This window comes from Chionomys nivalis, chromosome 4, assembly GCF_950005125.1.
Source record: "Chionomys nivalis chromosome 4, mChiNiv1.1, whole genome shotgun sequence".
Taxonomy (NCBI): domain Eukaryota; kingdom Metazoa; phylum Chordata; class Mammalia; order Rodentia; family Cricetidae; genus Chionomys; species Chionomys nivalis.
The window spans coordinates 22152135-22167232 of record NC_080089.1 but is presented as its reverse complement, the minus strand read 5'-3'; the positions used below and the strand labels follow the sequence as shown (position 1 = coordinate 22167232).

General features: G+C 41.1%; 1 protein-coding gene across 3 annotated transcripts in view; it reads right to left on the bottom strand.

Moving 5' to 3' along the window:
- Bbs9 (Bardet-Biedl syndrome 9) overlaps positions 1 to 15098 on the bottom strand; it is a 426177-nt gene that overhangs the window by 274527 nt on the left and 136552 nt on the right. For all 3 annotated transcript variants that reach the window (XM_057766969.1, XM_057766971.1, XM_057766970.1), the window contains exons 8-9: positions 14627 to 14810; positions 13927 to 14056 (exon numbers count right to left, since the gene is read on the bottom strand). In XM_057766969.1, coding sequence (XP_057622952.1) covers positions 13927 to 14056; positions 14627 to 14810 — 314 coding nt within the window. The remainder of the gene's footprint in view (positions 1 to 13926; positions 14057 to 14626; positions 14811 to 15098) is intronic.

Below are 15098 nucleotides of genomic sequence, written 5' to 3'. Positions count from 1 at the left end.
CAATTTTCCCCTTTCTGATAACTAAACATTTCATGTAGCCAGATTCTATTTATACAAGCTTGATAAAAACATAAAATATGTTCACATAAAATATAAAAACAAGAGAAACTTGAATATAGTTCACAGGAAGTAATGAAATCTACTTTTGTTAAAGGAGTATGAGAAGACAGACATTGGCACTCGGGAGGCAGAGGCAGGCGGAGCTCTGTGAGTCCAAGGCCAGCCTGGTCTACAGAGCGAGTTCCAGGACAGGCTCCAAGGCTACAGAGAAACCCTGTCTCAAAAAAAAAAAAAGTAATATGAGAAACTTTTTACAGAGAAATATTGAACCCATTACTACTAGCATAAAGTCAATGCTAATAAGATAAAAATTCCTGGAAATAAACAGCATCTAAAGTAACAGTACAGGCATGTTTACTACCTGTGGTGGTTTGAAAGAAAATGGCCACCACAGATTCACAGGGAGTGGCACTATTAGGAGGTGTGGCCTTGCTGGGTAGGTGTGACTTTGTTGGAGGAAGTGAGTCTCTAGGGTTTAGGCTGTGAGGTCTCCCATGCTGAAGCCTGGCCAGTGTGGCATAGTCTCTTCCTGTTGTCTGCAGATCCAGATATAGAACTCTCAGTTACCTCTCCAGTACCACTTTACCTGCATGTTACCATGCTTCCCACCATGATGACAATGGATGACACCTCTGAACTGTAAGCCAGCCCCAATTAAATGTCTTCCTCTATAAGAGTTGCCATGGCCATAGTGTCTCTTTCACAACAATAAAATGCTAATTAAGACACTACTAAGATAGTAAATAGTAATTGTGTACGTAAGAAATTCAGACAATTGTGGTCTTTTTTTTTTTTTTTTTTTTTTTTTTTTTTTGGTTTTTCAAGACAGGGTTTCTCTGTGGTTTTGGAGCCTGTCCTGGAACTAGCTCTTGTAGACCAGGCTGGTCTCAAACTCACAGAGATCCGCCTGCCTCTGCCTCCCAAGCACTGGGATTAAAGGCGTGCGCCACCACCACCCAGCAATTGTGGTCTTTATTACCTATGGAGTGTACATTCTCTAAGACATATTCACCAATGGCTGGAAGAATAAGACAGTAAATGTTTGCCCTAAACACAAATGAATGCTCCACAGTAAGTTCCCATCACCCACAGACAGACGTTAGCTGCACCGACACCACATTAGATGTCTATGAAATAGAGGAACATAATTTTAACCTAGTTCTACACAACCACTTTCTAGTCCAAAATATTTAAGAATCAATCTAAATGTTCTTTAAATTTTCAAAGGACAAAATATTCAGAATCTAAAAGAGCATGTTTTTTGTTTACATACCATAGCTCCACTACTTTATCCACTCAATCAACCAACATTCTTGAAATCCAACTTGCTGGACAGCATGAAGAAACTGAGCAAGGGCCAGTCCCCTAGGGCAAGAAGAAACACCATTCTACAAGCCAACTGCCCAGAAGAGCACAGCGAGAAATGGTGGTTCTCTCTCAAAGACCCTCAACAGGAGAGGACCTAGACTAAGGCCATAGGACTCCATCCAGCCACAGAAAGTACTTATATTAGGGCTTGGGCTGTGACTATGTGGTAGGTCATTTACCTAGCATGTGCAAGGTCTTGGATTCAGCCCACAGGACTGTCTAGATAAGAAAAATGCCCGGTGCTATGATGTGTACTTATTCTTAAAGCCCATGAACCACTACTGTTCACACTAGCACAACTTTGTAAAATCAAATCGTATTCAACTCATAAGGACTCTATGAGCTACCAAATTCATCCATAGTCTTGTAACATCTGGTGATATCTAAGTATGAGTTGAATAATTCAAATGGTTTATGTATGAGTTTTAGCAAACCTCAAAGTCATGCATTAACTCATTTGAATATTTAAAAAGGTCAGATGGAGAATGAATGGGTAAAAGCACATATGTGCCAGCCTAAAGCCCTGAGTTCAATCCCAAGAACCCAGCACACATCCGTACTCCCAGCATTCCTACAGCGAACCAGAAGGGGGAGACAGGAAAATCAGCTAGAAACTTCCCAGGATGGTATCCTGGGAGTGTGCTACACAGCAGAACAAGAGACATCCTGCCTCTTCAGCAAGACAGAAAGCAAAACTGGCTCTTGGAATACTGTCCCCTGACAATACACATGCCATGGCATGCACCCAGTCACATGTATGCACACACACACGCATATACACACGTACACACACACACACACACACTTTTTAAAAGCTAAATAAGATTTTTATTTAAAACAAATTTCTTAAATTTAAATGTGATATAACCTTGAAAATTAGTGTAAATTTTCTTGAAATATTTACAAGCAATTCATGAAGATATTTATTTGAATGAAATAATGCAAAAACAGTCCATAATAATCTCCTTAAAAGAAACATGCAACTACTGTTTAATCATTCTAAAATTTACTAGCAATTTATGTTAAAGTAACCTGAACAAAAATCACTGAGTGTAACAAAACTAAACATTTCTCAAAGGATTAACTTTGAGACTTTAATTACTAAATAGAGAAAAAGATTTAAAATGATTAATGCAAAATTATTTTGTTGGTTAAGAGTGAGGAACTTACTTCCAATTTACTTTCTGTGCTGCTAGAGCTGAGGTGTAAGTTGGTGATGCAGCCTAACATTACAGTGCTCTGTGGTCACTGTCACCACCACCACGTGAATGAATACACAAATACAAATCCTATGCCAGAAAACACACACTGCATTTTATAAAAGCTGCTAAAACCAGAAATCAATAAAATTTATGATGCCTGCCATTATGCAGGTACAAGTAAATAAGAAATATTTTATAATGATTCACATTACATTGTTTCATACTTTCAGTGCAAAGATAGTATTGGCACTGAACTGAAGCTGTCACAAATAACTAATATTTTCCTCCTTAAAGTAGGAAGGACCTGGGCCAGACAGATAGCTGGATAGGTAAGTGTACTCCCTGCCAGCTCCATGACCTGAGTTCTGACCTCAGGACACAGGCGGTGCAGGAAAGGGACGATTCCCACAAGGTGTCCTCTGACCTCCACAAATGCACCACCCATGCATGTGCCCGCTCGGGCTCTCACTCTCTGCATAAATAAAGAAGTAGACGCACTAAAGTAATTCTTGAATAGAAAATAATAATATTCATTTCTACTTCTGGCAAAGATATACTAATCTATTTTTTTTAAGTGAAAGAAATGCATAGTCTAACTGGATCATTTATGACCATAACCTTCACTTTTAAAGCAATTCAGATGAGAAAAGTAATTCATTTCAATGGCACATGAGAAATGTGACAAGTTCAGGTCACTGAACAATCACACCACTGAAACATGAGAAGCTGCTGGTCTAGTCTGCACACCACTCTGGGTGTTACCTCCACCACATACCGTGCCACACACGAACCCCACAGCAGGACATGTCTCTTGATTTGTGTGATTTTATGTCCACAAAACTGTGCAAGAAATTCTGACTGCCTTTTTACGTGGTGCTCGGTACATTCATGTTTGCAGTAACGTGGTGACGTCGTCTATACCGAAGGACGACCCCCGACCAGAGAAGAGGACAGAGCATCTCCACATCTGGAAGCCTGCAGACTGACGAGGCTGGAGAAGGCTTCATCCCACTCCTCCATCCACTGCTCTCACTGCTATTGTCTTTTAATTCCTCATATATGTCTGCCCGTTGGGTGCCCCGGGCATGGTTTCCATAGGAACTCTACTGCTAACTCACACACAAGCCCCGTCCTGTATTCACACAGTATGAAAAGGGGTAGTGCCTGGAAAAACAGAGGGTTTTTTTCCCCTAACAATAGCTCTTAACAAATATATTTGCTTGTTCCATTATTAACAAAGGTTTATAAAAATCAAGTACAAGCTTTTCATATTCCTAAACATACAAAGTTATTACAAAATTCTTTTCAAAATATAAATTGAATACAGGCCAAGCCAGAATAATTCTCTTTCAAAGAAAATGTTGAGCTAGTCATGGTCATGCATACTTGTAATCCCAACAAGGGAACACGGAGGCAAGAGAAGCATGAGATCGAGGCCAGTATGGGCTATACAGCAAGAACTTGTCTCCAAAAAAAGGAAAAACACTAAACCAGATATGGTGATTCACAGTTGCAATCCAGGACTTTGGAGGCTAATGCAATTTCAAGGCCAGCCTGGGATACACAGATTAAAGCAAGTCTAGATTACATGCCAAGACATCATCTCAAAAACAAACATGGGGGACTGGAGAGATAGCTCAGTTATTAAGAGCACTGATTGCTCTTCCAGAGGACCCAGGTTCAATTCCCAGCATCGACAACCACAAGGCAGCTCACAACTGCCTGTAACTTCAAGACTTGACACCCTCACACAGGCATACATGCAGGCAGAGCACCAATGCACACAAAATAAAAGTAATTTATGCATAAAATAATTTTATATAATAAATTATATATATTAAAATAAACACAAAACAAAACATTTTTAATTAATTATTTTAGGGGGCTAGAGAAATGACTCAGCAGTTAAGAATGCTTGCTGCTCTTCCAGAGGACTCAAGTTTAGCTCACAGTACCATGTTAGGCAGTTCACAGTTGCCTGTAACTCCAGCTCTAGGGAATCCAACGCCTTCTTCTGGCATCCATGGGCATATGCACATTCACAATTATAAACATAGAAATATCCACATAAACATGAATAAAAATAATTTTTTGGAAGTTTTCAGTTGTTATTGATATGATTTGTACCTATTCATCTAAAATACAAGGATAAGCGGGAAAAAAAAGAGGGAGATTTGCTGTTGGAAATTAACACAAATGAGAAAGGAAAATATGCATCCAAAAGCTAAACATATTTTTACTATATTTTAATTACTAAACTATGAGAAATTGCCTGGCTGTGGATTTTCAAATAACCTTATTTTTAAAGGACTTTGCATTTTCGGTCATATGTAGGCACGTGGGCCCGCACATGTCCATGCAGGTGCCCATGACGACTGGGGGTTCTGGGACCCCGAGAGCTGGAGCAACCGGCATTGTGAGCCACATGCACGCTGGGACCAAACACAGGCCTTCAGTAAAGTCAGTACAAACGCTTAACTAATAAAAGATCTCCTATTTTTAAAAATCGCCTTATTGTAATGAACAGGATCATTGGATTTTTTTCCTTTCTGTTGAAGCAGCCATGCCACTGAGCACAGGCGCCATTTCAGAATTTGTTCAGGGCCACTCCCACAAGATATTTAGTCTTGTACCCGAAAAAGGAACACGTGGTTTTGGGTTTTGCGTGTGCTCTCCCTCTGTCTTCCCCCTGCCATGCTCCTGGCCACCCAAGAGCATTAAACGTGGGCATTTTTGATTCTGTCTAATCTGGTTTGATTGGAGTTTTTGCGCCGGCAGAGAGGCTCTGTTAGGAAAATATTCCTAACACACTCTATTTCAGCTTCCAATCTTGTCTTACCGAATGAATGTAAGACTCTAAGGACGCAGTGCTGCTGGGGACTCAGCAGTGACAAGTGTCACTGTATTTTAAGCTCTTCCTGTCAGTAAACAAACAACCGGTGCTAATGTTTAAGTCAGCCAACATCAGTCTATAGAGTAGGTGGTGATGGAGGAAGGTCATTGGTTAAAAAATAAAGAAACTGCTTGGCCCTCATAGGTTAGAACATAGGTGGGTGGAGTAAACAGAACAGAATGCTGGGAGAAAGAGGAAGTGAGCTCAGAGGCAGGGCAGCTCCTCTCAGAGACAGACACTATGTAGCTCATCGCCAGGGCAGCCGCGATGAAGCAAGCCCCCAGGTCAGACATGCTGAATTTTTCCCGGTAAGACTGGTGCTACACAGATTATTAGAGATGGGTTGATCGGGATATGAGAATTAGCCAGTAAGGGCTGGAGCTAATGGGCCAAGCAGTGTTTAAAAGAATACAGTTTGTGTGTTGTTATTTTGGGGCATGAGTTAGCCAGGTGACCAGGAGCTGGGGCGGCAGGAACACAGCCCGCAGCTCCCCACTACAAGGCGGCTTTCTTAACCTCGCACCAATCTGGTGCCAAAGCTCTCTAGAGCCAAAGGCAAAGAAGGTAAAACTTTCATAACTAGGAAAAACCAGATACTTTTCCTCAGCCCTTGATTCATTTCACAAGTCCCCCACTCCCACCCCGCCTCAGCCTGCCCCTCATATCTGTTACAGGTTAGAGAACCAGAAACCCAAAGCACTGGGGCACTTTTCCTACCAACTGGGAGTTGCATTCCTAAGAGACTTTGACAGACTCAATGACAGGATGACTAATAAGGCTATTCCATGGGAACACGCATTAATAAGTAGAATTTAACAATTAAAATACTTAATTTATAAAACAAAAGACTATGAACCCAACCAGCACTCTAAATAACAATTACTTAGCCTTTGGCTATACAGTCTTTCTAACATCTTAGGAAGCAAATTAAACAGATTTACTATGGAATTAAAAAAACAAAAAGCTAACTCCCCAATGGCTATTACATTCTTCCCGAGAACTGAGTAACACTGGGTTTTACACTACAAAACATGACAGAGAACATGATTCCTACTTTAATAATAATGAGAACTTTTTGAGGGCTGTAACCTTACCTGACAAATAGCAATAAAGATAAATAACTTCTTTATATAATTACCACAAGCCGAAGTAGCACCCAACAGCCTATGCAGAGCAACACAACCCAATGACAGCCCATGTGGAAAGGGCGGCTTGGGCGCTTAGCTCAACACGTTACTGATAGAAGTTTTTATTTATGTCCTGCCTACTTTACGAGCTCCAGCTTTTCACACTTCAAATCTGGTTTTCAACTAGAAGGTCTTTCTACTCGGCCCCTCCTTTCACAGAAAACAAATTAAAATGACTGCTAAGCTCTTATTCAGCACACAGCATGGGTTTGTCTTTCTGCACAATTACTCAGTCGGATATGCAAATGTAGGAAGAGTATATTAAGTGGTTGGGGAATTACGTCACCAACAAAATTACAAATGCAAAGGAACTGTGTAGAAGGAAGCTATAGAAAACAGTTGTTGTAAGATTCAAAGATCAAAGAAATTAGGGAAATCCAGAGATGAAATGGAAAAACACTCTAGACTACACTACATCAACAGACGCTAAGGATAAAAACACAAACGCCAAAAGTTAAAGTGCATATTTTGGACAAAGCCTCAAAGAAAATCCAAAAGGTCTAGAAATTGTTTTCACATAAAAGCATGAGGCACGCTGACTGTAAAGAATGGTGCTGAGGCTGCAGGCTGTGTCTGCTGTAAAGCATGGTGCTGCGGCTGCAGGCTGTGTCTGCTGTAGAGCATGGTGCTGCGGCTGCAGGCTGTGTCTGCTGTAGAGCATGGTGCTGCGGCTGCAGGCTGTGTCTGCTGTAGAGCATGGTGCTGCGGCTGCAGGCTGTGTTTGCTGTAGAGCATGGTGCTGCGGCTGCAGGCTGTGTTTGCTGTAAAGCACTGCAGGCTAAACCTGGAAAGACTCTCAGCATGTCCAGCTTCCCTCCACATTTAGGTATATTTGACATCTCTCAAGAAAGTGATGATACCAATACAAAATAATCTTTATCTGCCATTTGGGAAACTGAGCTCAGCAAAGGCAAGATGCTCAGTCAGGTCTGCTTCATACTAAAAGGGAAGCAGTAAGAACTGAAAATGTAAATATTCAGGATCATGATTCTCCGGTCTGAATGCTTATTTCACATCCCTGTGTGGATTAAAGTGGGTGTGTGCGCATGTGCATGCTCGTTCTCTCTCTCTCTCTCTCTCTCTCTCTCTCTCTCTCTCTCTCTCTCTCTCACACACACACACACACATACACAAGAGAGAGAGAGAGAGAGAGACAGAGAGAGAGAGAGAGACAGAGACAGAGAGAGGAGAGACAGAATTGGTCTACCCAGAAGAACAGCGAGGTAGGTACCCCACATAAATTTGTCTTAGAGTACAAGAAGGAAGTGCAGGTTTAAAATTAAAGTATAATGAACAAGATAGAACCAGGACTGGCAAGTAGGTGGGGGTGCGGTGGTGTTGGTAATAAAGGGTGCTGTTATTAAGGATAATTACACCAACTTGATCTGAATCCAGTATTTTAAATTCACTGGAAAAGTATTAAAGAAGCAGAGAATTCCTTTAAAAATAAACATATTCATCCAAGAAAGTTTCTAACAAATAGGTTCAATCTTAAATGTAATAAAAAGCAAAAGTTATTTCAGTGCTTATAATTTTAACAACAATGGCCTTCTTATTGAAATTACAGTTACATCACTTCCCCTTCGCTTCCTCCTCCCACCCCTCTCATGCACCCTGCTTGCTGTCACATTCATGGCCTCTTTTCTTTAATCGTTCTCCACACTGATTTCCAGGGAGGCTGCGCCATTTTCAATCCCACCACCAATCCCCTCCAGCATTTGGCTGTTGTTTTGCCAATTTTGCTGTTCCGACTAGGAAAGATAAAATCTCCAAGTTGTTTTGATTTGCATTTCCCTGATTGCTAGGAACAATGAACATGTTGTCAGATATTTCTAAACCACATTTATTTCTTCCTTTGGGAAGCATGTTCAGACCCCAAGCCCATTGTTTAAATGGGTCATTTGTTTTTTTTAGCTCTTGGTTTTCTGAGTTCTTTATGTATTCTGGGTATTGATCCTCTGTCAGGAGGATGCCTGGCCAAGATTCTCTGCATCCTGTGGGCTTTCTCTTTACTCTCTGTTGTTCCTTTAGCTGTGCAGAAGCCTTGCAGTTTAATGTGGTCTCATTTCTTGGGCAAATGGAATCCCACTGAGAAAGCCCTGTCCTGCACCTATATCCTATAGGTACTGCCTGTGTTCTCTTCTGGCAGGCCCAGTGTTTCATGGTTCACATTTAGTCCATTTGGAGTTAGTTTTGTGCAGGTGATAGATATGGGTCTAACTTCGTTCCATGTGGACAGCCAGTTTCCCCAGTACCATTTGTTGAAGATGCTTTCTCTCCTCTAGTATATTTTTGGCCTCTCTGTCAAATATTAGATGGCTGAAGTTACACATACTCATGTTTGGATCTTGGTTCTGTTCCATTTGCCTACAAGTCTGTTTTTATGCCAATACCACAACTGCTTAACATAAGAATGTTATGCTAAGCTACTAAAAATTACTTTTAAGGTTCTAATAAAACTACAATGAAAACTTTTAATAATGGGGAAAAAAGGAATATGTTTTGATGTGGCTACACTGGGAAGTGAGACAAGGGGATCCACAAGGGGCCTGAAGTAAGATTACGGTTTAAATAGAAAGCCAAGGATTTGAATCTTTCAGCGGTCCTGGCTCACCATTGACCAGCTTCCTTCCCAGGCTTTAAGGTGGCCTGACAAGCTGTTAGAACTGTGAAGTCGCTATCCTGGAGACAGATTCTCCCAGCATGAGATTCCTGGGGAACCCCCACATCTCGGGGTCCCTTCTTCAAACAGTCTGGTACTCAGACTGAGAGATAAAAATGTCCCTTTATAATATCTTCATTTCTGCCTGGCCTATAGCAATTCCCCACACTGTTTAAGACCTCAATCTTGGGGCAAAATATTCTGAAATGAATGTAATAAACAAGATAATAGCAGAGCCCAAGGCTAGAACATAGTTGGTGGTAGACAGCCATGCATACTTTTGGATACTTGGGAAATGGTCTTAAGGTTCATGTAAAGATTGTCCCTCTAGGTACTACCTCCTTAAACTAGCTTATACCTACTTAAAATGGAAGCTACCAGCCTTCGGAGAACTCCTGCCTCTGTAAAGGGTTTCACTGTGTAAGTACAGTTTCTGGCAAAGAGACATGGACAATGTATTTGAGATGCTAGTGCATCACCCGGAAAGCATGCAAAGTGGGTGACCTGGGCCACTTCTATACCTCGGTTGCCTGAACTGCACCAAAGGGTTTTTCTGTCACTAACTCCTGGCATCTGTGACTTATCCCCACCATTAATGCAGTATCAAACCACACCAATCAGGATGAATCATTTCCTGGGGCGGCAGTTTGAATGAAAATGTACCAGATAGGTTCATATAGTTGAATACTTGGACTACAGTTGATGGAGCTATTCAGGAAGGATTAGGAAGAGTGGCCCTGTGGAAGGAAGTGAGTGGGTCACTGGGGCAGACTCTGAGATCTCAAAGATCCATGTTATTAGGTTGTGGAAGACATTTTTAACTGGGCAAAGATGTGTTACTTTTGTTTATGCTGAGGAATATTACTTTAACTGTGTGAAGGTGTGTTACATTTGTTTATGCCGAGGAATATTACTTTTACTGTGTAAAAGTGTGTTACATTTGTTTATGCTGAGGAATATTACTTTAACTGTGTGAAGGTGTGTTATATTTGTTTATGCTTTGTTTAACTATGTAAAGATGTGTTGCCTTTGTTTCACCTTGCCTGCCTAAGGCACCTGATTGGTCTAATAAAAAGCTAACAGCCAATAGCTAGGGAGAGGGATAAGCAGGGTTGCCTGGCAGGAGAGAAGAGAGAAAAAGGAATGAGAGAGGAAAAGAAGAGAGGATAGAACAAGGGAGATGCCTGGGGTCAGCCAGGCAGCCGCCAGCCAGTAGATGTGAGTAGCAGTAAAAGTAAGATATACAGAAAGAAAGCTTAAAGCTCCAAGGCAAAAGATAGATAAAGAGAAACTGGTTAAAAGAGCTAGCCAGAAAGGAGCCTAAGCTAGGCAGAGCATTCCAAACAAATAATAAGTCTCCATGTCAGGATTTGGGAGCTGGATGGTGGCCTAAAAGAAAAGCCTGCTATGCTTCCCAGTTAGCTCTCTGTCTTGCCTCACACTTGTGGATCAAGATGTAAGCTCTCAGCAGCTGTTCCCAGCATATGTCTACATGCCTGCCTGGAGCCATGATCCCTGCCATGATGATCATGGCCTCTAACCCTCTGAAACCATAAGCCCCAAATAAATGCTTTCTTTTATAAGTTGCCTTGGTCTTATTACAGCAATAGGAAAATAGTTAAAATGCCTGTCATGGTGGGTCAATGGAGAATGAATCAGAGAAGGTTCCTGAACAATGCATCCAGACAAACGGTTCAGAAAAGGCAGGAAGCTGTCAGCCCTGACACAAATGCATCCTGGGCATGGTGTTGCTTGCCTGTAATCCCAGCACTGGGGAAGCTGAGATGGGAGAAGTTTGACACCAGCCTATGAATAATCACAAAGCCTTACACCAACAAGATGGATTTGCTTGTGCCAGCCCTTCCCATAATTACTAAAAGCAAAAGTCATTAAATTCTTTCAGGCATAATCTGCTTTTATCCTATAAAGGTATACATTTTTTAATTTTAAAAAATTTTTATTTTAATACATTTTTAAAATCTCCAACTTTATGTATAAATTATAAAAACATTAGTGGAACTACTTTTCATTTTGTTACTTAGAATTATGATCTTTAAAAAGCTACAAGAAATAGAGGCTTCTCTCTGAAGTATAGGTAGCTAAAATATATGCATTTCCTGAAGAAAGGTATCTTTTGAAAGTCTTGTACATGTTATAAACTACCTATAACTTCTCTTTCCACCAAACTCCCATGTTCAAGTATATATATATATATATATACACACACACACACACACACACACACACACATATATATACACATTACAGTAACTTTTTTAGTAAATAAAGATATTGGCTCCTAGCCTGGTGTATAGCTCAGAGGCAGAACAACTGCCTAATATATACAAGGCTCTAGATTTAATCTCTAAAACCACAAAAAATAAATAAATAAAATATTAAAATAAAGTTACATCCCCCTCCTGGAGAGCCAAGGTGGGCCACAAACCCACCACAATGTATCTGCCTTTCTGTACCTAGTGGTCACTTGTGGGACCAAAGAGAACAAAGAGCTCTTGAATGAGTTATGGACTGCTGTAAGAATTAGTCTCCAGGAAGAGAAGCCACTGACGCTTCCCTGCTGGCAAGATGTTTTTCCAGATCTAAATTCTTCTAACTAAATTTGATGCAAAATGTCTGGAGAGTCTGGTTGGATGAACTTAAAAACAAAATCTGGTGGACATTGCAAAAGCCAATTTCAAATAGTTTATTCTTTCAATACTAAAAAAAAAAACCACTATGATTATTATTAAATGCATAGCAATTACAAATAAATGACTGTCCTTTCTCCTAAAATACAAGAAATCAGCTTTTCCTGAGACTTGATAATATTTAAAGTTTGAACACTGAAAGAGCCTTTAACTTGGTTAACAATATTCTAATATTTAAAAGTAACTTTCTTTTAACACAACCCACACTCAGTGAACACGACACTTCTGCAGACGTGGATGCAGCAAACTGCGAAGAATTCAATCGCATTTCAAGTTCGGGAGTGCAGGTAGCACCTGTGTCAACCCATTGACGTGTCAGAGGGGAGTGTCTCCAATGAGTTCATATAATTAATCTCAGTACTCAGGAGGCAGAGCATGTGGATGGCTTGTGAGTTCCAGGGAACCTCAAAACCAGTAAAATGATCTGAAGTTGGCAATAAAAACATTCCATCTGAAGCTGGAGAGATGACTGAACTCTGCAGAGGACCCAAGGACCAGGTTAGGGGTCCCAGAGGTCTGCTGTCCTCTTTACCTCCTACTCCAGGGGGGACATAGTTTTAGAGAGAGAGAAAGCGAGAGAGAGAGAGAGAGAGAGAGAGAGAGAGAGAGAGAGAGAGAGAGAGAGAGAGAGAGAGATAGGCAGGCAGACAGGCAGGCAGACAGATATAGATAAACAGATAAGATCTGTGTTGGGGCTAGAGATGGCTCAGCAGTTAAGAACACTGCCTTCTAAGAGAGGACCTGAGTTTGATACTTAGCACCCACATGGTTGCTCACAACCATCAGTAATTCCAGTTTTATGGGATCTAACACCCTTTCCTAGCCTCCCTGGGTATCAGGCACACACATGATATAGACACGCATGGGGGTAGAAGACCAATATGCACAAAATAATGCACTACTGATATTCAAGACACAGGTTTCAGTTTTGGAATATGCATACCACAGCTTAATCACTAATACAATCATAAGTGCCCCTCACTGACTCCAACAGTGAACATCCGGCTCCTCATTCGTCATGGGACGCTCTGGGCATCACTGGAAACTTCCACAGTAAACGTTCTACTGAGCAGAATGACAGGGGTCTGAGGCTCCGTGGAAACTTTAGAGAAGCTGTTTCGAGGCTCCAGTTGAGCTCCTCAGACCTGACACATAATCTGAGATGCTCGAGGACTTCGGGATTTCAATTCTTATGCTAACAACCTACTCACTGGCAAACTGGGTCATGAGTTTAATATTGATATTAATTTTATTTTTCTTTCATTTTAAGTGAAAAATTGCCGTACAGTCTGAACTGTTTAAAGCACACAAACATAAGGCAAGTCGGCACTACCTGACACGAGCAAAACTGAAGCAAAGTCTGCAAGATATTGGTTTTCACGTTAAAGAAAACAACCCACCAGGAAAAGCATCTCCCCATCATCTTCAACAGTACTCACCTTTAATTCTAAAGAAGTAACTTCTTAGAAATATTAAGTGAAGAGGCAGGCGGATCTCTGTGAGTTCGAGACCAGCCTGGTCTACAAGAGCTAGTTCCAGGACAGGCTCCAAAACCACAGAGAAACCCTGTCTCGAAAAACCAAAAAAAAAAAAGAAATATTAAGTGAAAATAATTAATGATGCTAATTAAGGAATTTTTATATACTTTTCCAAAAAAAATCTACTATTAACAGTCATACTCCAACACTTCAGTGAAACCACATTCTACAGAACTCCTCGACTAAGGTATTTAATAAGAGCCAGGTGCAGTGGCTGAAGGAGAAGTGCCATGAGTTCAAAGCCAGCCAGGGCTAAAAAAATGAGACTAAACAAAAATCCTTTCATACAATTAAATTGAATCACTTACTGCAAGCAGCCCACCCTGACTGCTACAGGAACGTGGGGGAGCTGTGTGGCCCACTTCAGTGTCACGTCCTGGTAAACATGCAGCATGTGGTCGTGGTTTCCAATCAGGGTGTTTACTGTGCCTTCAGAGACTGCAGGAGGAAGATACAGAAAGAAAGTACGAAAAGGGCCCTTCAAAAGGGCGGTACGCGGTGGTCTCTTCGGTATCACACACTAATTGTATTATCTTGGTTTTAACACATAAAGATTTTAGGTGATAAGATATTTAGCTTGGCAAAAAAGAAATAAACCATTTCAAAGACAGAAGTATAGATATCAGCCAAAGTGTTTGCATTTCATCTAGAAGGTATGAATTCTATTAACATATCACACATCTAAACTAATGATTGACAGGCAGTCACTGCAAGCCATTCTATTAGACAGCGTTGCTCTGCTTAGAAAAGAGTGATGTTCTCATGGAAGGATTCTTGAATAGTCGCATCACGGAGAGCAGTAATGAGCAGGAAGCCCGTCTACAGGGACCTTACAGAGTCAAGGGCTGGCAGGACCATGTGTGCTTTATATCAAACGTCTACAGAACAGTGAAAGAGAAAGCTATTTTCCTAGACGTTTGAAATGTGTGTCTGAGTGTGGCATTTTCTGATGTGTGCATGTATGTATACGACAGAGTCAGAAGGGTAACAGAAAGTCTTCGCACTCACCTGAGCAATATGGCAGAAAACAGCTGGGGCTACAGTCGAGCTTCTTCATGAATCGAATCTGCCCGTTATCCTTCAGGCAAAAGAAGTTTCTCTCACCAAGCACAAAAACAGAAGACGCTGACTGGTTAAAGGGGATGATACAAATGTCAAGAGCTTGCTCTCCGATGTTCAGAGTCCAGTCCACCTGCAAAGCAAAGGCCAGCAGTGATGGAGCTGTTACTGTACCCACCATTTTCATATCAGCGAAAATGAAGAAACTGCTTTAGAGCAAAACAAGATGTCTAACTTCTTAGCTTTGTTTTGAGGCTGGCTTGTTTGCCATCACTGTAGTTAGTATTTTATAGGTTTGATCCGATCCCTTACCAAGTGATATTAACTACTCAGAGATTCCAAAGCATGCATCAGCAAAGTCACCTATGGAGCAGTGGAGGAGTGGTCGGGGGGCACTGACATGCAGTAACGTACTATATAC